This window comes from Gadus macrocephalus, chromosome 12, assembly GCF_031168955.1.
Source record: "Gadus macrocephalus chromosome 12, ASM3116895v1".
Taxonomy (NCBI): Eukaryota; Metazoa; Chordata; class Actinopteri; order Gadiformes; family Gadidae; genus Gadus; species Gadus macrocephalus.
The window spans coordinates 2,324,199-2,345,441 of NC_082393.1; the positions used below are offsets into that span (position 1 = coordinate 2,324,199).

Below are 21,243 nucleotides of genomic sequence, written 5' to 3' on the forward strand. Positions count from 1 at the left end.
GCTGGTGTAAGTAACGTAAGTTGTCCTCAAGTAAACTCTAGCTGAAACTGCATGAGAATAACAAAAAATAAGTCATTTTGCCACCACAGGCATATAGTGCGTTCAAAACTCTGGGTGTACCTGTAAGTTACACCAGACCTAGATGGTCGACAAAGTATTATTATACCTTATTGTTTTAACACATTTTATACATTGGTGCATACACAAGTGCTTTCATCAAGTTAATATCTTGATGAAACCCCCTTTGTATTAATGTCTTAAGGACACAGATGAATCAACCCTTCTTGACCATATACACTGCAATATAACGAATGTCACTTATCTTAATGTTTTCACCAGGTCACCACAGAAGTCACAGACATCGCAGTCACTCAAAGTATCGAGAGAAGTGAGGCTAAACTGAGCAGTCTGAATTTGCTGTATGCATAAAATAATTGTGATATGTATGTATGTATGTATCTATGTATGTATGCGTATGTATGTATTTATACACGTGTGTGTGTATATATATATATATATATATATATATAAATATGTATGAAAAAATAATCAGAAGAATCAGGATACCACTGTTTTTGTTTATTCATCGCTGTTCATTTCTCAGCAATAACATGTCTTGATAAGCAATCAACAAAAAGCCCAAATCGTAACATTCGTGATTAAATTACTAAATCCAACCTGTTTCCCATAGCAGGAGTTCAAAGAAAAGTCACAAGAAGAGCCGAAGAGGAAACGACTAGTCCATTCTGTCTTTCTACGTATTATTTTAATTTAGCGTGTTCTGTCTCTTTTTTCATTCTTATTGAGACTTCAAAATAAACAGGGAAATGCCATTCCATAACGTGTCACGTTTGCAAGGAACTTTGACCCGATAGCCAATGGTGAGTGGAGGTGGAGGATCCCCACCCAGTTCAGTCCATTCCTCCTCCCTCTGGACAATCTAACTTTTTGAAAAACATAAAACAATTGAGATAAGAGGCATTACGAATATTCATTCGCCTAATTGTATTTTTTTCAGTCTTAAATAAAACTATTTTGTAATCACCAAAAAGTCCTTGGTGATTACAAAATATGCGCTTTGTAATCATTCTTCCATTGTATGGCAGATTTCAACACTGAAAGACATCCGAAAGTTGGTGCCATATTTAATAAATAAAGGATTTTGTCTAATTATGTAACATGTGATTTTTTTTTATTGTGTGCTAAGCTACAAGGTTAGTTGGGCCAGAAAGTCCTCAATTTCACCAGACATTCGGTCCATCCTTCTATTCATAATCTGGGTCAGAATGTCTATGCTCTCTCTCCGAAACCTGGAGGAATGCAGTATTTCTGCTGCCTTCATGAGATAATCTATTGACCTCCGTCGGTCTTGAAGGCTGAAGTGGAGGAATTTTGCATATTTGTTATAAAGTATTTGCCGCTGGGCTGGCTCTAAATCAATTTCCAACAAATCCCTAAATATCTTGTCAGCTTCCATGTTGTCAGGATTCCTTGACTGTGCGTATAAACTCGCCAGGGCGATCCTCCCCAATAGGAAAGAATGAGGATACAGGCTGCACAGCTCCTCATAGAGACCGATGGCTCGACTCCTCAGGTCCTCGATCAAGGGACTGTCCCTGTCCCTGTCTGAGAAGATCTTCCACTTGTAGCAGTTTGCCAGGCTGTATTTGAGGTGCCGATTGGTCGGATGCCTCTCTAGAGCCTCTTTCGCCACGTCGATGGCCTCATCAAGGGACACGTGCTCTCTGTAGACTCTCAGCAAGGGTCGGATCCCGCTGTAGCTGGTCTGGGATCTTTTCAGCACCTCCTCGGTCAGCTCACGGGCTCGCTCTGCGATCCCTGTGCTGTCGGTCATGGCGCGTCTCCCAAGGTACACCACAGCAATGTACAAGTTGTCTGGATCGCCTTCAACGGCGCATCTCAGGGTCTCCAAGATGTCCGCCTCCTGCTCTGGTGACGAGGCGTATGGAGGAGAAGACGTCGCCAAGGCCAACGCATGGCTGGTGGTCCACTCAACGGGGCCTGCTGGTTGCACCTCGATGGCTTTCCCGAAGAGCTCCACCGCACTGCGTTTGCCGTCCCGGCCGAAGTTCATGAGGGTCCATGCTTTCTCGGCCAGGACCACCTGATGGGGCTGCCCCTGTATCGGAGACGGGTATTCTCGCAGCAGTGCCTCCGCCTTGCCCAAGTACGCGAGGCTCTCGGACCACTCCTCCCGGTGGTAGTGCAGCCAGGCCAGGTTGCCGTAGTTGACCAGCAGCCAGGGACCGTCGTCCGCCATGGGGTTCCTCACCTGCCGGAAGGCCTCCCCCGCCTGGCCGAAGCAGCGCAGCGCGTCGCTCATGGTGGAGCCTGGGGTCTCCTCTTCAGAGGCCAGGAGGAAGTGGATGTGGGCCTGCAGGTTGTAGATGTGTCCCAGCCAGAAGTTGCCGTCCTCGGCGCTGATGTCCTCCAGTATGTCCCGGCGAAGGAAAAGGTCCTTTCTTTGGCTGTTCAGGTTCCACGTGAAGTGGCATTCTAAGGTGTCCAGTCGGGCCCTCCAGGGACTTCGAACTGCACTGAAGGGCCAATTAAAGACAAAGAAGATTGAGCTTTTTGATGTAATTTTTAAGGTCATGCTTCATAAGGAACAACCAGGATTTTTACTTATATTTACATTTTAATTTGGTCCTATTTAATTGGGAATCCATCTTGCTGATGTTGAACACATTTAAATGTACATTTAGGATATTTAGCAGGTGCTTTAGTTCAAATCGACTTAAGATAATTAATATCGTATATAAAAAGTTAACAATAGGTACATTTGTCAGAAGTAAGAAGAAAAAACAAATATATCTCCGTCAGTACAGTAAGGAACAAGTGCCAGGCACCAACAATTGTTAGGTTAACCCATTCCTCGTATACAACAAAGATATAACCGATTATAAATGATTGTATTTAAGGTGGAAATAGCCAGTTCTTACCTCATCTCGGCTCTCCTTGACAGCTCAGTGGTTTGTGGAGGAAGACTGAACAGTGATCCGTAATATATAACATGTATGGGGCCATAAAGTGACGTTAGACATAAAGGTGGAACTTTATTTCGGCATGTGTTATCTACTCTCCAGTGGACAACACGTGTCGATAGGTTTCGGCTTATTTTCAGAGAGAAGCAGCGTCTCCCTTGATTTGGTATATGGCCCTGGCTATGAATCAGACGGCCTGGGACTGGCATTTGGTTCGTCCTCAAGGACATAAACAAATGGAGGATTAATACCTCGTATCAGTCGGAGAGGCACTGGCCTGTCCCTACACATATATATCACACAAATAAACAAATGGAGGATATTTTGTATAGTTTGCACACTCAATTTTTCCCTTTGTACAAAAAAACACACCAGCCCCGCTGTCATTACACAATTTATTAACGATAGATGACCAAGGATCTAAATCACACTGCATTTTGGGTACCAGTGTTAAGAACACAACCTCCACACCCCACTGGGAGTATCTCCGCCCGTAACCGACGGTAACGGTGGGCAGAGGGAGAGACGCAACACATGACACCAATAAAGCATCTCTGTCAATAAGCAAAATGAACAATAAGGCCTTGGAGGTTCGATAAATCCCGTCTTTTTATGGAAAAAATAAACGGAACGGATTACTACGACATAAGGAACAACAAAAAGGGATTCTTGACCAGGCTTGGATTCCATAACCTAGGGGTCAACACCATGTCACCGTGGTAACTGGTTTTCCGGCTCCCATCACATCTCTTCAATGTAATTCTCGCTCTGACACATGAAGGCGCCCCGCGGCCTGGAGCGCCATCACGCCGCTCCTACTTCCTCGGCCCGGCTCCTTTGTCCTTCTCAAACTTGGCGATCTTGTTAAAGATGTCCATCAGGTTGGCAGGGAGCCCCTTCTTGCCGGCCCCCCCTCCTGCGGGCTGCGGGGGTCTGGCCACGCCCCCCTGTCCGTTACTGCTGGAGGTGGAGGTGGAGGGGGGCGGAGCTCTGGGGCCCTCCCCTCCCCTGAGCTCCGCCCCCCTCCCCGGCCTGCTCTGGGACCGGCCGCCGTCCAGCGAGGTCCTCCGCGGGGCCGTGGCCGCGGGGGGCGGGGCCGCGAGGGGCGGGGCCGGCTGTCCCAGGCTGCCGGAGCTGGTCCTCCGACAGGCCGGGGGCCGCTCGGCCGCCACCGTCGATTTCCGCGAGCGCTGGGACTCGAGGGAGGAGGGGGACGCCTTCCGCCTCTTCCTGCCCTCGTCTGTGCTCCGCCTCCTCCCCTCTTCACGGCTCCTCCCCCTGTTCCTCCCCTCTTCACTGCTCCTCCCCCTGCTCCTCCTCCTCCCCTCTTCACGGCTCCTCCCCCTCCCCTCTTCACTGCTCCTCCCCCTGCTCCTCCTCCTCCCCTCTTCACTGCTCCTACCCTCTTCACGACTCCTCCCCCTGCTCCTCCCCTCTTCACGGCTCCTCCCCCTCCCCTCTTCTCGGCTCCTCCCCCTCCCCTCTTCACTGCTCCTCTCCTCTTCACTGCTCCTGCCCCTGCTCCTCCTCCTCCCCTCTTCACGGCTCCTCCCCCTGCTCCTCCCCTCTTCACTGCTCCTCCCCCTGCTCCTCCCCCTCCCCTCTTCACTGCTCCTCTCCTCTTCACGGCTCCTCCCCCTGCTCCTCCTCCTCCCCTCTCCACTTCTCCTCCTGGCCTTCCCCTGCCCCCTCGCCGCGCTGCTCTCACTGCTGCTCCCTCTCCTGCTCCTCCTCCTCCCTCCCTTACCGTGGCTGCTGAAGCTCCTCCCCCTCCTCCTCCCTCCCTTACCGTGGCTGCTGAAGCTCCTCCCCCTCCTCCCCTCCCCGTCGCCCCCCCGAGGTTCCGACCCTTCGTCCTCCGACGCTGCGGACAAGGAGTAGAGCTGAGAGATCCTCCTGTCGTCAACCACCACCTCCTCCTCCTCCTCCTCCTCCTCCTCACCGCCCTCCCCCCCCTCCTCACCGCCCTCCCCCCGCCCAGCGCCCGACCCCAGGAAGCCCTGCCGGTACAGGAAGGAGGCGGAGGTGTTGGGGGGCGCCGGGTACTCCTCTTCCTCCTCCTCCTCCTCACTCCTCTTGGAGGAGCGCCTGCGGTGGCGCTGACTCCCCCGCTCCGAGCCCCCCCGCTTGCGCCTCCTCTTTTTGGACCTCCGGCGCGAGGAGGTGGTCGAGGTGGGGGACAAGGAGGGGCGCTCTGAGGAAGAGGAGGAGGAGGAGGAGGAGGAAGACGACCGCTTTCGTTTTTTCTTCATCCTAGAGAAGGAGATGACAGGACAGGGAATGAGAGTTCATCCTGAAGGCGTCCGGTGACCACGTTCACAACATAGATGTACAGAAAAACTAAAACTACATAAAGGAGTACAAAATATGGATACATGTTTAATGTGCATGTAGCATTACTTGACCTCAGATATTAATTTTATCGTCATATTACAAACCAAGCACCTTTTACACTTTCTCTGAAACATACAACCTGTGCTGTGTTCATTGCTTTTGAATTAACAGTAGTCGTTACCTTCCATTTCTCGTAACCGCTCGCCAACTCACCTCTTTTCATCTTTCAAGATCTTACGCAATTTCTGTGCACTGGTCTTTCCAGACTTAGCTTTCTCTGTCTCCTTTGCCGTAGCCTCTTCTCGCAGACGGATTGATTTCTTTGGAGGCGCACGGGGGGAGAAGGGCCGAGGGCCAGGGGTACACCACCGAACGCACGCGAGGGGCGATACAGACACCCACACCACCAGGCCATTCCCCGCACACAACATTCAGTCGGCCGTGCATTCATTCATTCATATGAGGGAAGAGGAGGAGGAGGAGGAGGATGATTCAGAGGAGAAAGAGGATTCAGAGGAGGAAGAGGATTCCAATGAGAGGAGGATCAAGAGAGAGAAAGAGAGTTGAGCAAAAGAGAGGAATAGCGAGAGACAGCGAGAAGGAGTGAGAGAGACAGAGAAAAGGAGAGAGAGACAGACACAGAGACAGACAGAGAGAGAGCCAGGCCGACAAATAGGCTTATGCAAAGGAAACATTTTACCGTGTCAGAAGCCGATCGATCCCGAGAGCGGGGTCCACCCGCATGGAGTCCAGAGGGGGGGGGGGGGGGGGGGGGGGGGGGGGAAGAGACAGAGACAGAGACAGAGACAGAGAGAGAGAGAGAGAGACAGAGAGAGACAGAGACAGAGACAGAGACAGAGACAGAGACAGAGACAGAGACAGAGACAGAGAGAGAGAGACAGAGAGAGACAGAGAGAGACAGAGAGGTGTCCAACACCAACAGACACAGCAGCAGTCCAGGTGTTTGATATTTCCCAGCCCCCCAAACATTCCCCACACAGAGGGTATAGTTGTAACCGTCAGCGTTTGCACCGGGGTCGTGGTGGTTCCCAGCAGCGTTCCGGAGCAGAGTCGATGGTCCGCCAGCCCAGCCGCACACGCAGTCGTCACCAGGAGGCGGTAGAGGTTGGAGCAGAGAATCAGAGAGTCCCCAGGGAGGAGGGGGGGAGGAGGGAGGAGGTAGTGTCACACAGACACACACAGACACACACACACACCAAAACACTTCATCAGTCTTACAAACCGCAGTCGCTTCAGGCTTGTACATATACGCTCGTTTTTTTGTATTTTTCTTCACATACGCGCAATTTTTTTATAACAAGGTGCGCCAGTCGACATTAAGGAAAGGAAATAACTACAGCCTTTGTAAAACAATAACAAAGGCTTATACCTCTCGTTGCATTTACTTCCTTGACACGCCTGTAATGAACCGCAAGTGATCGGTCACGGGAACGGGAACCACTAGGCCTTCAAGAGGCTGTGTGTGTGTGTGAGCGTGCGTTGGTGGGCGCGTGTTGTGGCCAACTCACCTGGATGGTGTCGGTGATCCTTCGCAGGGCTGCTTGCGCTTCGGGGTACGAGTCGTCGAGCGACAGCGCCCTCCGGTACAGCCCCTCGGCTGTCACAAACTTCTCCTGCTCCTGGAGCCTGGAGAGGGAACACACACCTCAGCATGGGCGGGGCAGCTCCGTGATCCAATCCGCTACGTGGAGCTATGAACGCACCTATTGGGTCCACATATTTCGATGCTTCTAATATTTCTGCCCCTCTGTGCTACTCACTGTTCGCCCTTAGGGTCTGTGCCACTCACTGTCTGCCCCTCGGTGCCACTCACTGTCTGCCCCTCGGTGCCACTCACTGTCTGCCCCTCGGTGCCACTCACTGTCTGCCCCTCGGTGCCACTCACTGTCTGCCCCTCGGTGCCACTCACTGTCTGCCCCTCGGTGCCACTCACTGTCTGCCCCTCGGTGCCACTCACTGTCTGCCCCTCGTGCCACTCACTGTCTGCCCCTCGGTGCCACTCACTGTCTGCCCCTCGGTGCCACTCACTGTCTGCCCCTCGGTGCCACTCACTGTCTGCCCCTCGGTGCCACTCACTGTCTGCCCCTCGGTGCCACTCACTGTTTGCCCCGCTCCACCAGGGTCTGGCACAGGTACTTCTTGGCGTTGCGGTGGTCGGGACAGGTCTCCAGGCCCAGCTCGAAGTCCGAGATGGCCTTCATCATGCCTCCTTTGTTGGCGTAGCTGGTGATAAGAGGAGACGTTGTCGTTTACCACGATGGAGTCTGTCCGGTGGCCTCCGCCTCACACCGCCCTCGGTACCGGGGCCAGACCTCAGCCTGGCTGGGTGGATGAGGAGGAGTGGCGCTCACAGAGCTCCACGCTCCACCAGTACCTCCTCATCCTCCTCCTCCTCCCCCTCCCCCTCCCCAGTGTGACAGGGTACTCACAGGGCTCCGCGTGCGACCAGCGCCTCCACGTTGTTGGTGTCGATCTCCAGGGCCTTGTTGTACTCGTTCATGGCTTCCACATGACGGCCGTGCTTGAAGTGGTCCACGCCGGAGCGCACGCTGACAACACGCAGACAACACGCAGACAACACGCAGACACAGGGGAAGGTTGAGGGATTGCAGTTCAAGTGGATTTTCAGGTAGATTAATCCCTATAAAGTCATTATCTTTCACATATGAGGTAACACATTGGTGGTTGGTCATAAGGCCCACTGATGAAAGTCGTTGCACTCGCAGTATTATGAATGTTACAAACATGGTGGTGGTGGGACTGTTTGTGAAGCTACAGAGTATGTCCAGAGGTGGCGCCAAAGAGAAAGAAAATGGAAACAATGAGGGGGTTAGAAGAATGGGAGGGTTACCATTTCAGGGCCCAGGAGGCGGACTGCTTCTTCCTGATCACAGTCGCAAAGTCCTCCTCGTGGAAATGCTTACTGTGGACGAGCAGAGCAAGCAGAACCATGAGTCTATCACCATAATAAAGATCGTATCCCGCAGGAGAACAGCTGTGGACCATGGTGATTACAGCACACCTTAGACAGGGTCCAGTGTAAGTCTGCACGACTAAGCGTTTTCTTATCGAGGTAGCAATACGCCCATGTGATTCATATCGCTGGAAGCGTGATATAAAAATAAATAAATAAATCACAATGACTATTCATATTCCAATTGAATACCAAAGAGAACAACAACGTCAGTTGTATGTGTATCATTGCATTATTTTGGTAACAGAAAAGACGAAGTTGATCGAAAACTGGTACTTACTACAAAAAGGCAACACACATTTATTTTCCCATTTAATTTGCCACCATAAGACTCTGTATAAAGCTACAAAATCAACCAAATCCTTCTACAATGACAAAAGAATATCCTACGAGTACGCGGTACGATTTTTTTTTCCAATATCGTGCCGCCCTAGCCCGGGGAACACCAAAACAACTCTCCCATTTTGTCTCCGATTACAGACACAAACGGACTCCGTTCACGTGAACGCGTCCGTCGACTCCGCCCGCCCGGGTTACCTCTGCAGCCCCCTCATCAGCGACGGGGGGCGGTCGTCGCTGACCCCCGCCCTCCCCAGCAGGTACTCCACCACCGAGGGGTTGTGGTAGCCGTGGCAACCGCGCAGGATCCGCTCGTACGTCTCGCGAGCGTCGTTGGCCGCGCGGAGCCCGCGGCTGCGGAGGGAGGGAGAGAGACGGCGGTGATACATCGGTTTTAGCGCGACGGACGACCATCTCGAGTTCAAGAAAACCTGTTGAGTCTCTTGGTTGTCTGCCAGCTGTATCATTTGGATCGCAAGCTTATATTTCAATTACAGTTAATTATAGCCAAGCTAGGGTTAAGCAAAGACGCAGCAGCAAGTGGAACAAACTGCAGTCCGACTTCCACATGAAGCCAGACTTTATTTATTTCCATCTGCTTCTTTGCTTTGACCGGCCCCAATGTGAGAACGAATCAGCTCTGCACTGACTGGCTTGTTAAACTCGGCTGTGCAAATGTCTTTCAGTCATTGATGTTTTATTGCCCTATAGTCCGTCTTGTCTTCTCTTTACTTTTAGCTTCTCGTTATGCATTTTCCCTTAGCGTCTACTTTTGTTTGAATTAGTACTTTGTATTGTACTTATTGCATTTCATTTATTTTTATCATGTGTGTTTCTACTGCTGATGGTCTATTGCAACAAGCAAATTTCTCCTACGGAGGATTAATAAAGTTGCATCGTATCGTGTATGATCTTCCCTCCTACATGTATCAGTGAAGGAGAGGCCCTGATAAAACCTCTTAGTGTAGATACACTAAATATATGATGACACACACACACACACACACACACACACACACACACACACACACACACACACACACACACACACACACACACACACACACACACACACACACACACACACACACACACACACACACACACAGCCCAGAGGGGGGGTACCTGTAGTGTTTGGGCAGCTCCTCCCTGGCGACCACGCCCAGTTTGATGTGTGCAAGGCGTGGACCGAGGGAGGCGGGTAGCAGGGACACCGTGATCTTCTCCTGGTAGCGGTCAAGGTCCTTCACACCCCCTTCAGGCCAGGAGAGAGAAGACACAGCCTGTGGTTAGCACTGCAGTCCCTTAATCAACGCCGTCACACTGTTATTGAGGCTACTGACACGTAGCCTAGCCTTGCTCGATGATGGAAAGGAATCATAGTCACGATCATTTTTGACTTTTAAAACATGATGTATTTATTCAGCATGTCTCTCCCAAAAAGAAGAGAACTTTGAAATTTCGCTTTAAAAAAAAATACACAAAATGGTCAAATAGAAAAGGTTCAAATCTAAAATAATGTATAAATATGTATACAGCTGTTCCTGCACTTTCTATAAAACATTTAATGAAAAAAAATATATATATCAAAAACTCAATATTAGTTTGACGCTAAAATCAAAATCACTATCAAAATTCGATTAATCGCCCAGTACTAGTTAAAGGTATGATATGTATAAAGACAATGTGAAGTTGTATTTGTTTACACGCTACAGGAGGAGAAAACTGACCTCGGATCAGGTCTCCTATCTGGTAGTAGGAGAGAGGGTCGTCATGGCTTCCGGTGGAAGGTATCTCTTTGATGTGACACAAGGCCTGGGGGAGGTAAACAAGGGTCAACCCAACAGAATCAACCCTAATAACAGGGGTCTGTTGGACCTCTTCAAAGGGGGCGGCCCACCGCAACATTTGCTATTTACAGATCGGGATTGCATGCATCGGGTTGTAATGATCGTCTTTTTAGCACCCAATAATAATGTTTCAGGCAAAGTCTTTGCATGGCATTCAGATTACATGTTCTTTCTGGACAATAACACATTTTCTTTCTTAACAATAATACATTCATAATACATACCATTTAAATAGCGCTTTTCGAAATAAGGCGCTTTACAGAGTGAACACAAAATAAAATGAATTAATAAGAACGATTACAAGTAAAAACAGTAAAAAGGAGGAAGGGGAGAGAAGGGAAGGGGTCATGTGGTGAAAGCGTTAGGCTGCTGGATGCGGTTTGGGAGGGGGGTGCGGCCACTGAGAAGGCCCTCGTAATAAGGCCCGCGAAGATTTCCTAGAATTGGTTTCCTCAGCCACGAGCGACTAGTCGCATACTAGCCATACCGAGAGCTCCAGGTCCTCGATGTCCCGCCTCAGGCCGCCGGCCGCGCACAGCAGCGTGAGGAAGAAGCCGTACTCCCGGATGTTGTTGATGCGGCCCACCACGGCGTCCCCCCGCTCCAGGTCCCGGTACAGCATGGCCCGCCGCTCCTCGAAGGGCACCTCCATGAACAGCTCCGCCGGGGGCATGATGGCGTACGGCTCTGGGGACGGAAGAGTTGGTTATTAACGCCCACGCCAGCCCGGTACTGACGACAAGGGTTCTCCCTTAAAACACACACACTATTTTTTCGTCAAAACTTTATTTATCTCTGAGGGGTGATTCCTAAAACCTAGCAGGCAGACTTTTTTTTTGTGTTGACCACTATCCTGTACTTGCGTCTGTGACAGTATTTCCAGTCTAGGATCAATAACATTCTCTTACATACACACAAACAGAGGACACACCGATAAAGGCAACGGTTGATCGAGGGAGTTTTACGAAACAGCAGGTTCTACGTTCCGATTAGAACACTGTACGTCTTCACCTGTGGCCTCTTCGTCTTCCAACTCATCCTCACGGGGAACGGCGGTCCGCCACGTTGGACAGAAGAGGATGTCGGCTTTCCGGGCGATAAACTGCTCCACGAGGGAACACCCCTCCCCCGCCCCCCTCCTGCACGGGGAGACAGACACACGCACTGGTCAGGGGCTTCGTCTGTACTCAGATCTCCGTCAGGGGAACAGGGATGGAGGGGATACAAACAGACTTGATGGTCGTATCAGGGATGTTGGGTGACGTCACTTCTGTTGGTGTTTGAAGCGAGATCCCAAACAAACAGAGCCAGCTCTCCCCTCCCTTCCGTGTTTCGTGCATCGAGTGAAAACCATCATGAACGCAGCGCAAAACCCCACAACACCCACCCCTTGTTGGTGATGGGTTGGAATACTATTTATTTTGGTTTTGAGTGGTTGGTGGTACCATTTGTTTTTGCGTAAGATCTCGGAGCATAGGCTGCCTACAGAGACCGTTTGTTTTTTTTGACGGCCTGCTTACGGGGCGGGCAGCTAGCGGATCGTGAGGAAAGATCCGATGAATGTGATAATATATGTTTCGGCCTTGAATGGCTGATACAACCTTTAAGGTTCCGTTCCTGGAGCTACATGAATAGAACTCCAAGAAGGTGTCCTCGCAAAGAAGCAGTCACCGAGAACTTTGAACATTAACAAACTTAGGGCAACAATCCTGTCAACAATAATTGACCAAACATGGCTCTCGGTCAGAATGCCCATAAATCTCCATTCTAAATCTCAATAAACTGATTGCACATTTGCAATCATTAAAGCTACCGCTGAAGGGGCTGCTAAACACTTGTTTGAAAGATAATTCATGCCAATGGATCCCAACCTGCCCCATTTCAGAACCAGCACACACTTAGCGAGAGGGGGGGGGAAGTTGAACAAAAGGGATGGCTCTTATACATCAACGTGACATTGACAATGTCAAATATGAACACGGAGTCTTAATAAAACAGCCAAATCCTTTACCCACTTCAAAAACCCGATTTTAAGGGGAGTGGCTCTTAAACCCTATTGTTAACCCAGGTGGAAACCTTTTCATAGTGGATGCACAAAAGTCAGTGCAACAAAAAAATAGCGCTGCATCATGCATCAACATCATAATGCATTATCAAGGACGCGTCGTCCACAGCTCATGCCTGAACCCCTACCTCTCGTAGGTGGCCTTAGCCAGGTCAGAGGCTACCGCCTGGAAGTCGGGGTTCTCCGTCTGCTCGCACTGCAGGGTGTTGAACAGGGACTCCCCGTGGTGGGTCAGACATTGCCTCAGCAGATCTCGGTCCATCGTGGGCGCTGGGATCGCAGTGAAGTTATTCTACAACAGTCCCAAGGAAAGGCATGTTTGTGTCCAGGTCAATATTAGTTGATGTATAAGACTTGATAGTTGGATGAACCTGCGATTGTTAATAGATGGTGGGATGAATACTAGGTATATTCCAAATGGTGGCAACATAACAATAAAAAACCCAAATACAGCCAACGCAGCAACATGTCGTATTGTAACTAATACGTGATTTGTGTTGAATGTTCTACTTCAGTAACTCACGGCAAGGAAGTTGCTTTGGATCAGCCATGCGTTGCATTTAATAATAAAACAAATCTATACATTTAAACGTATTAAATGCCCCAAAAACTAACAGCATTCACAATAGTTGTAGCAACATTTGCCACATTTACAAGCGCCACGATGTGTGTCGCGTCAAAATAGTTCCGTAAGGAACGTAAGCGATGTCCTGGACGATCCTAGGCCGTAATAGAAAATATATAGGGGATATTTTAAATGTGTCATGCCTTACAACTTAAGAAAATATGTCTGTCTTACAATATATAATTAATCTTTAACCATTTTTATGTCAACATTTATATGTTTCATATGTTTTTTATTTATTTTTATTTTGGTTGTTTCTTGTTTCTTAGTGGCTGGGGATATGTAGATAAAAGGTATCGTTCAGGCAGAATGTCTTCATATAAAATGTTTTTAATAATTTTGTGTGTCCTATTAATTGCTTATAATATTATTTATGAGCAAGGTACGTCTGTTTTCTGTGAATAATTGACACAAGCAGAAACAAGAAAACAAGCCGTTTTTTTGTTTTTTTGTTTTTGTCAAAACAAAATACGGACAATATGGGCCTCAGGGTCATTTATGTAGTCATAAAACAACTGGTATGACGTTATGGTAGCCTATACCGACTAAGTTTGTTGATCTGCTCATTTCGAAACATATCACAACGGTGCTGCAGCGCGCTGCTTCTAGGGGCGGCTTTTGACGCGCGTGTACTGCGCACCGCGGCGCTTCGGCGCCGGTGTGTGGCCGGCTTTGGCTCACCTGCCGCAGCTCGCGCTCCAAGTGGTTTTCTTAATTAGATAATTGGTTGCATCTTGTGCGTTTCACTAAAGAGGGAACCGGACAGTACGTTGGTATCCTCCACTGTTTGGCAGTGGCAGCGTCTCCCAAACGCGGTTCGTAGTTGTGTTCACAGAAACCAGAACCTGAGTGTAATCTTCTGTTGAGACGTATTTGTCATCCCTTAAAGACTTTTTGAAGTAAAGACGAGCATCTCATCTGGACCTGATGTGAGTAGAAATGTGTAGCAAAGCACAGCTGCTTTGACTTGTATGTTGAAAACACTGACAATGTGTGAAGGAAATCGGAGATTGTGGTGATTTAACTCATTTGAAATTTTAAATCATGATTCTATCTGAAACTAACATTTTAGGGACTATACGTTCAAACCTGTCAAAGTAAGAAGTAAATCACTCTTGACTAATGACAGTCAAATAATTAGTATACATTTTATGTTAGAAAGCTTGATTAGTTAATTATCTTAAACATTATTTAAAAGTTGGATGATCCCAAAAGCCCTGAATTGGTATTGTCATTCATTTATCTGATTTAATGGAGATGGTAGATGTTGAGCTGTGGGACAGTGCCCAAGTTTGGGGACCATGAGTAAACTGTTCCTTCCTTCAAAGGTCTAGCATGGATATTTAACTGCAGTTCTGTGAGTATCCCAACTTAACCATGAAGATGAACTGCGAACTGTAAGTCATTAGTTTCTCATTACTCATGGGCACATTGATGTATTTTGGCTTCCTGGTGAGTTAACCCGTTAGCTGAAGGTTGATCTGAGTAAGGATGTTTTATTGGTTCATGGGTTACTTAGGCGTTTGGTTTATGTTGTTTTTAATGGTTTGTTAAAATGGTTACAGGTTTTAAGTTATTGTTGTAAGATGGAGTAATGGGTTTGGTTCTGATTTATTCAATCTTCTTTCATTCTAATCTCCTGAACTCTGCATCTTTATTGATGAGTGTGTGGTCTGAGTGAGCGGAGGTGCATACTGGGATACAGAGCTGTCTGAAGTCTATAGGTCTGTCGATGCGCCCCCTCAGGGGAAACCGAGTGTTTGAGAAACCGTTGTGACGTCAGTTACATGGACTGGAATGTTCTTTAAGATGGAGACGGGGATTCAGAAGGAGAAACACCAGGGGGAGATGAGGGGGCTCCTCATCTCAACGACTAAAACACAACTTCAGTCTGACACGGAGAACCATGGAACACATTCAACAGTCCCCTCCAGGCATCGTGACTCCTCAGGAACAGTTTCATTTCCAAGGAGGTCTTATTTGGGGCCATTCCAAGATGGATCCTGCTCCTCAAGAGCCACCTCCCTCCACTGGGTGGTCTTCTGAACAGATGACCTCCTTCCTGTCCTCAGGCTGACTAAAGCTGCACCGTTTGCATCTCTGAAGGCCCCTCATTCAGCAAACCACTGGACTACAAAGACATGACTTCAGGGACGTTGAATCAACCTGGGAGACATTGGAGACACCAAGCATGATCCATCACGAATGTGGGACGCCACTGAAAAATGTTGTACATAATTTAAGTCTCTGGAGACAATGATTGTTCTGTCCTGGGTGTCCTGGCAGGAGAGCTGGGGTTGGATGATGGAATGTTAATTGGCATGAAACGTCTCACTCATACCTGGCAGGGGCTTCTACGTGTGTTTGGGTCCATCTGGCAGGGGCTTCTACGTGTGTTTGGTTCCATCTGGCAGGGGGTTCGAAGTGCGTGTCCTGGGTTCTACGTGTTTGCGTCCTGCTTGCTTTGACAGCGATAACGTTCATCCGGGGGTCTGTGTGGTTGGCTTGGGATATTGGAATGGTCAACGTACTGGGAAGGATGGAGAGTATCCAAATCAATTGTAAAAGGATGCAAGCGGCGTGTTCAGATCAGTTACTTCAAACTAGGACCACCAATCAGGATCAACGGAGGATGGACACCTAAAGGCATTCCACAAGGAGTCTGAAGATGGAAAGGGACATCAATGGATATTCAAGGTGACCTTCAGACCTGTGATGAGGTGGCTCTTCCTACCTGGCTGGATTGATGGAGAGCCCTGTGGATCTTGTATTGCTCTCAGTTGCAAGTCTTCTCAGGCTGAACTTTATTTGTTTCGTACAGGACTAGCTGAACAATTGGTTCCCTCAAATCAGAACCAATCTGGGAACTCCAACTAGTGTGCTCTTCAAGCTGAAGTTGTGGCCTTCAGCTGAGGACGTAAGGAAACCTTCACTGGGGCTTCAAGGTGTGTACAGGAACGTTTCAAAGTGTTCCATGGTACTCTGATGAAGACTGTTGTTGTGTTCCACTGGCTGAGAGGAAGAACCTTCACATCTTCCTCTTGGCCTTTCTCCTCTGAGAATCCTGGCCCCATCTTGAAGGATATTCCAGCTCATGTAACTGATGTCACGGCAGATTCTTAAACACTTGGTTTCTCCTGAGGGGCGTGTCTATAGAACTGAAGACTTCAGACGGCACTGTATCCCAACATGCATCTCTGCTCACTCAGACCACACCCTCATAAGTAGGATGCAACACTCTAGCGATGGAGATGTAGAGCTTCATAAGTAACGAGGGAGCAGGCAAAGGTGATTAGAACACGATGGCATGTCAAGTTTGTAAATCTTTAAACCATGAATTTGGTTGGATAGTTCAGGAATTGGGCTTAATTTTTTTATGAGCAGTCCTTTCGCTCAAATGCTCACTTCTCACTGGACCTGTACATGTGTTGGCTGGCTGGCATGATTTGCTGTTGGAGATGAGGCGGTCAGGGTGACGTTGCAGGGCTATGGTCGGCTCTCTGTGAGCTCAACGTTTAGATTTGCTCTGTATGGTTTGTACCCTGAATAATCTAGATAATTGTTCTGTTTATCGCAAAATGTAGTCGTGGTTTTGTATTGAATGATTCCATTGTTTTAATGCAAGGATTAGAGTTTTTAAGTTGTTGTGGAACGTACATGGTAGTTCGGTTCTTCGTATGGTATTGAGTGATCTAATTTGTACACACTGGGTGAATAATAATGTAAAGGTACACTGAATAGTAGCAATGACAACAGCAACAAACAGATCTCCTCAAGGTAAGTCTGTTGGCTGTCTTTTAATGAAGACCATCGCTGGACTTCAGGATCTTCCTCCGTTCAGCTCAAGGTGAGGCGCTGGTTCTGTTTTTTCTTTGGTTGGTTCCGGCTGGAATGTTCGGATTCCAGTCGGACGGTTTGTGCTTCCCGCCGTGGAAGGTTCTGAGTGTGGTCACTTGATTTTAGTCTCAATTGTTAGCCTAGAACGTTGTAGTCTTGACAACCATAAGAACGTTAGTTGGACGCAAGTCCCCTGTGGGACTCGGGCGGAACCTTGTGGATTGTATTTGCGTAACATCGAACCGTTGGCAACGGAAACTATTTTTCGGTCCGTTTCCATTGGGAATTGTTGCCCCTTATCATAAACAACTTAAGTTTGATATTAGTACATACTGACACGTACATCGTACAATATGTTGATCATTTCCGATGGTTGCGCCGTACTTTTAACCACGTTGAAGGGACTCTCGCTGCGTACAAAAGAGCGTTCTACTTGCGTTGCGGGCACATTTCTGACCATCAGTGAAGGCTGAAAATCATTTCAACGTGGAAGATAATTTGGCATTTCTTCAAGGGATCCCAGCACCTGAATATGGCTGAGTATATTTGATTTAATATCGATACTGCTTAGGGTTCTTTGGTACTTCAGCTTTTGTACGTTCTAAATATCTGGTGTCATTAATTGCCACAGAGGTTAAACCCTACCAAATGGAATAACGTTAAACAACGACTTTGGTGCTGAGTTACCAGCTAGATAATATCAAAGCTAAAATAATGGCAGACTTTCCCACATGTTACAGTAGAAGAAACTCTAGAACTGTACAAGGTTGAAAAAGGTAACATGTCGTTTGTCCCAAGGTGTCGGCCTCCTCACCCAGAGCCAGACCTCCACCTCCTCACTCAGAGCCAGACCGCCACCTCCTCACCCAGAGCCAGACCTCCACCTCCTCGCCCAGAGCCAGACCTCCACCTCCTGTCAGAAGTCCTCCAGAACAGGTCAGTGCTCTGGTGTGTGAGTAGTCTTCTCAGGTCAGTTTCAATGCATGGGCTGAACCACTTCTTTAATCTTGTGGACTGCTCTGTCTTCATTCCCGAAACGGGATGCTCATGTCTGGTCTCTCCAGGATCTCAGATCTTTTCTAGCCTAGAGTTATAAAATAATAGTTAAATTAATTGTAACTCAGTTTTGGATGAGTCAAATACGTTGATTGTTGGGCAAATGCTAATATAATCCTGCTGCTGTAGCTGAATGGCGAGGCTGAGAGGCTTGGGACCGGGGGCTTGTGGTGCCAGGATGGACCGGAGACTGAGGCTGGAGACCAGGGACCTGCAGCACCGGACCAGAGGGTAACCATCACCAAGCTCATCTGAAACACTAAAATCCTCAGTAGTTTAGGTCTGGATCATCTTATGACTTTAAATCTGTGCCAAGCTGTGATTTGAGTTAATTCATACCGGGGTTATGTAGGAGTCCTATGAGCCATTATTGTTACTAGTGTTGCTACGACCGTAGTGGATGAATTGCTGAACGCGTCAATTTGTAGACGTTATCTCAATGATTTTTTTTTTTTGCATGTTAAAATTCGTCTTCCCTTTTGCAAGTGAACCTCAGATGCAGGAGGTGGGGTGTGTTGCGTCCCCAGGTGATTTACTGCTGAGACCAACTGTGTTTGTAACCAGACCAGGAATCCATGGCTGAAGGAGCTGATGGAGGAGGCCGTGCTGAAGGCCCTGCCTGGTGGAGGAGCTGATGGAGGCCCAGCCTGGTGCAGGATGTCTGTCCTGGGGTAGATGGAGCCTCACTCTGAAGTGACCGTCACACTCACTGCCACTTCTCATAGAATACTGCTACCACAAACTACCGGCGTTTGTTAAAATACCAGACAACTACATCTGTTTCACCACATGTTGAGGCAAGACCTGCGCTGTTTGTTCCAAACCAGGACTCTGTCTGAGGAGAGCTGATGGAGGAGCTGAGACGCCGGAGGACGACTAGGAATCGATCAACAAGGACTCCTCGTAAGTTTGTTTACTCAACATGGTTGACTTAAAGGGCAATATACAGCTGTTACTGTGACATGCGTTAACAAACTACCGCTGTGTTTTCTTACTAGAACGTGTTTCTAGAGTGGAGGCGAGCTGGTAGGGGAGCCGTGAATCTGGAGGATGACCATCACTCTACCAACAAGGATTGTATATTTGTTTTAACCTAACAAAGTGGAAATAAAGGGCTTAAAAATAAGACCAACTACATGTTTGTTACCAGACGTTGGGGCAAGACTTGCGCTGGTTGTTCCAGACCAGGACTCTGGCTGAGGAGAGCTGATGGAGGAGCCAAGACTCTGGAGGACGACATCACTCTACCAACAAGGATCCTCGTAAGTTTGCATAAAGTAAACACTGGAGAAACTTGTTACGCAGGATTAGTTTGTCCAGTACAAGTTAAGGCATACTACTGTGGTTGGTTACCAGACAAACTACACCTGCTACTTTGTTATGCGCCATTGGAGCCCAACTTCTCCTGTGTTTGTGACCTTACATCAGAGCCAAATTACTATTTCTTAGCTTACATGAGAGACCAATTACATTTGTAAACAGAACAGGAATCTGGAGGACTGACGGAGAAGCTGTACCTCTGGAAGGCAAATCCTGAGGACAACAAGGACTCTACCATCAAGATTTCCTCGTAAGTTTGCATCATCTGGACATAGTGGACTGGGTTGGGGGTTCAACTCTCAGACCAATGGTGCTGGATTCCAGTCCTCAGAATGCAGTGATGCGTCCTTGAGCAAGGCGCCCTAAAGCCTGCCTGCTCCTCAATGACGTCTCTTTGGTTCAGATAATGTTGCATCTTTGAATATTGAACCTAATCCATGTCTTTGTTTGGTCAGGGGCAGACACACCTGAGCTGAACCTCACCTGATCCTGTTTGGTCGGGGCCAGACACACCTGAGCTGAACCTCACCTGATCCTGTTTGGTCGGGGGCAGACACACCTGAGCTGAACCCCACCTGATCCTGATACCCTGCTGGTCCCGTCTCAGTTCATCTGAGCCTCGTCCTCCAGAAGACCTGCTGAGCTCAGCGGTCTGAGGCTGATAGATCAATGACCTCCAGTGGGAGTGACCTTCTTGACCGCACATGTACCCGTGTGCTTCCACACGTCCATCACTAACCTCGCTACTTCCCTACTCTCCACTCCTTCCCCTTCTTCTTCCTTCTCCGTGGTTCGAACCTTTACTCTGAAGGAGTGCCTTCTTCAACCTTTACACTGAAGAAGCGTCTTCCTGCCCTCAGAGGGTTCAGCGTTAGGGTTTAGAGTCAGGGTTTAGAGTCAGGGACAGAGCTGGTCAGGGAGGAATGGTTTTACACAAACCTCTTCACTTGCTTTCTGAATGGTGGTGACATTTTGAAATGTTTCCTTTGGGAAAATGTTTTCCTCTGCTTTCCTTTACAAAAATATGTATCAAACTTCTGTAAAGTGTTTCGTTTATGTATTAAAAATCCTACATTGACTTCTGCATGTTTGGTGCGGTTAATTTAATTGTCTTTTAACTTGGTTAATGTCTAGCTAAACTCCTGCAATAGATTGAATATACATGATGAATGTTATTCAGCAATGTTCACATAATCCGTTTTGTAAAAATATAAAATATCCATATTACTACTAAATTCAAGCCTATTCATGCATTTAACAATGTACATACTGCCCCAGCAGGCCATTTTCTGCTACTACAACACGTTCAAATCACCAACCCGGTCTCACATCAATGTAGGCCTACTATCTACGTTGGTTCAAACGGAAAATGTAGTTTGGTGTGAGACTGTTGTCCAAACTGTCCAGCAGAGGGAGCTGTCACATTCATTAATTATACAGGAATGTGTGTATTTACATTTTCGAATATTGAACCTAATGTGCTGGCCTAGTTTGTCTGCAAATAACTCTGCCTCCAGCAACAGGATTTGTCGAAACATATCAAGTGAAAGAAACAAAAGCACAGTTCACCAGATCTGAGGTCAGCTGCCGTCAGATTTTGGATCATGAATGTATTGAGTGAACGAGGTCTGAGCTAAATATTAACCACCTGGAACTTGGTGCGTTTCCTGGAGCTCAGAGGACGGCAGGACGCGTGTTTACCTGGTCAATAAGGCCCTGAACGCAGACCCTGAACCCAGAATCTAAACCCAGACATCCAAAACACAGACCCTGAATCCAGAACTAAAGAAAATAGGCCTATTTAACTCACCATTTGA

General features: G+C 48.0%; 2 protein-coding genes and 2 long non-coding RNA genes across 6 annotated transcripts; 2 read left to right on the forward strand and 2 right to left on the reverse strand.

Moving 5' to 3' along the window:
• Positions 1 to 57: 57 nt before the first annotated feature.
• Positions 58 to 940, forward strand: LOC132469729 (uncharacterized). The gene is made up of 2 exons (XR_009528476.1): positions 58 to 388; positions 695 to 940. It is a non-coding gene; the product is annotated as an uncharacterized LOC132469729 (long non-coding RNA).
• On the reverse strand, positions 559 to 3,264 carry LOC132469715 (interferon-induced protein with tetratricopeptide repeats 1-like). The gene is made up of 2 exons (XM_060067726.1): positions 2,964 to 3,264; positions 559 to 2,558 (listed from the first exon to the last, which is right to left on the reverse strand). Exons 1-2 carry the CDS (start codon positions 3,233 to 3,235, stop codon positions 1,208 to 1,210), a joined length of 1,623 nt encoding a protein of 540 aa, XP_059923709.1. The 5' UTR covers positions 3,236 to 3,264; the 3' UTR covers positions 559 to 1,207.
• A 122-nt stretch (positions 3,265 to 3,386) lies between these two features.
• ttc14 (tetratricopeptide repeat domain 14) lies at positions 3,387 to 13,281 on the reverse strand. Of its 3 annotated transcripts, none has more exons than XM_060067710.1 (15): positions 13,112 to 13,281; positions 12,717 to 12,880; positions 11,535 to 11,662; positions 11,011 to 11,210; positions 10,404 to 10,488; positions 9,799 to 9,928; positions 8,872 to 9,027; positions 8,212 to 8,283; positions 7,790 to 7,909; positions 7,461 to 7,583; positions 6,869 to 6,986; positions 5,553 to 5,659; positions 4,579 to 5,258; positions 4,420 to 4,464; positions 3,387 to 4,245 (listed from the first exon to the last, which is right to left on the reverse strand). In XM_060067710.1, the coding sequence occupies exons 2-15, from the start codon at positions 12,848 to 12,850 to the stop codon at positions 3,821 to 3,823; spliced, it is 2,523 nt and encodes an 840-aa protein (XP_059923693.1). In that variant the 5' UTR covers positions 12,851 to 12,880; positions 13,112 to 13,281; the 3' UTR covers positions 3,387 to 3,820. The 3 variants fall into 3 exon arrangements, with proteins under 3 accessions (XP_059923693.1, XP_059923692.1, XP_059923691.1); XM_060067709.1 differs by having other exon boundaries at positions 4,420 to 4,488; XM_060067708.1 differs by having other exon boundaries at positions 4,420 to 5,258.
• Positions 13,282 to 16,957: 3,676 nt separating this feature from the next.
• LOC132469728 (uncharacterized) lies at positions 16,958 to 20,520 on the forward strand. The gene is made up of 6 exons (XR_009528475.1): positions 16,958 to 17,986; positions 18,236 to 18,337; positions 18,671 to 19,009; positions 19,105 to 19,368; positions 19,589 to 19,676; positions 19,882 to 20,520. It is a non-coding gene; the product is annotated as an uncharacterized LOC132469728 (long non-coding RNA).
• Positions 20,521 to 21,243: the final 723 nt, after the last annotated feature.

Excerpts from the sequence above, each read along its gene's own strand:
- ttc14 (XM_060067708.1), bottom strand. The coding sequence starts at position 12,850 with ATGGACCGAGATCTGCTGAGGCAATGTCTGACCCACCACGGGGAGTCC. Across the intron at positions 7,584-7,789 it reads CTGGTCGCACGCGGAGCCCT|CTACGCCAACAAAGGAGGCA; the intron begins GTGAGTACCCTG and ends TCTTATCACCAG. Across the intron at positions 6,987-7,460 it reads CTGGTGGAGCGGGGCAAACA|GCTCCAGGAGCAGGAGAAGT; the intron begins GTGAGTGGCACC and ends TTCCCTCTCCAG.
- LOC132469715 (XM_060067726.1), bottom strand. The coding sequence starts at position 3,235 with ATGTCCTTGAGGACGAACCAAATGCCAGTCCCAGGCCGTCTGATTCAT. Across the intron at positions 2,559-2,963 it reads TCAAGGAGAGCCGAGATGAG|TGCAGTTCGAAGTCCCTGGA; the intron begins GTAAGAACTGGC and ends TTGGCCCTTCAG.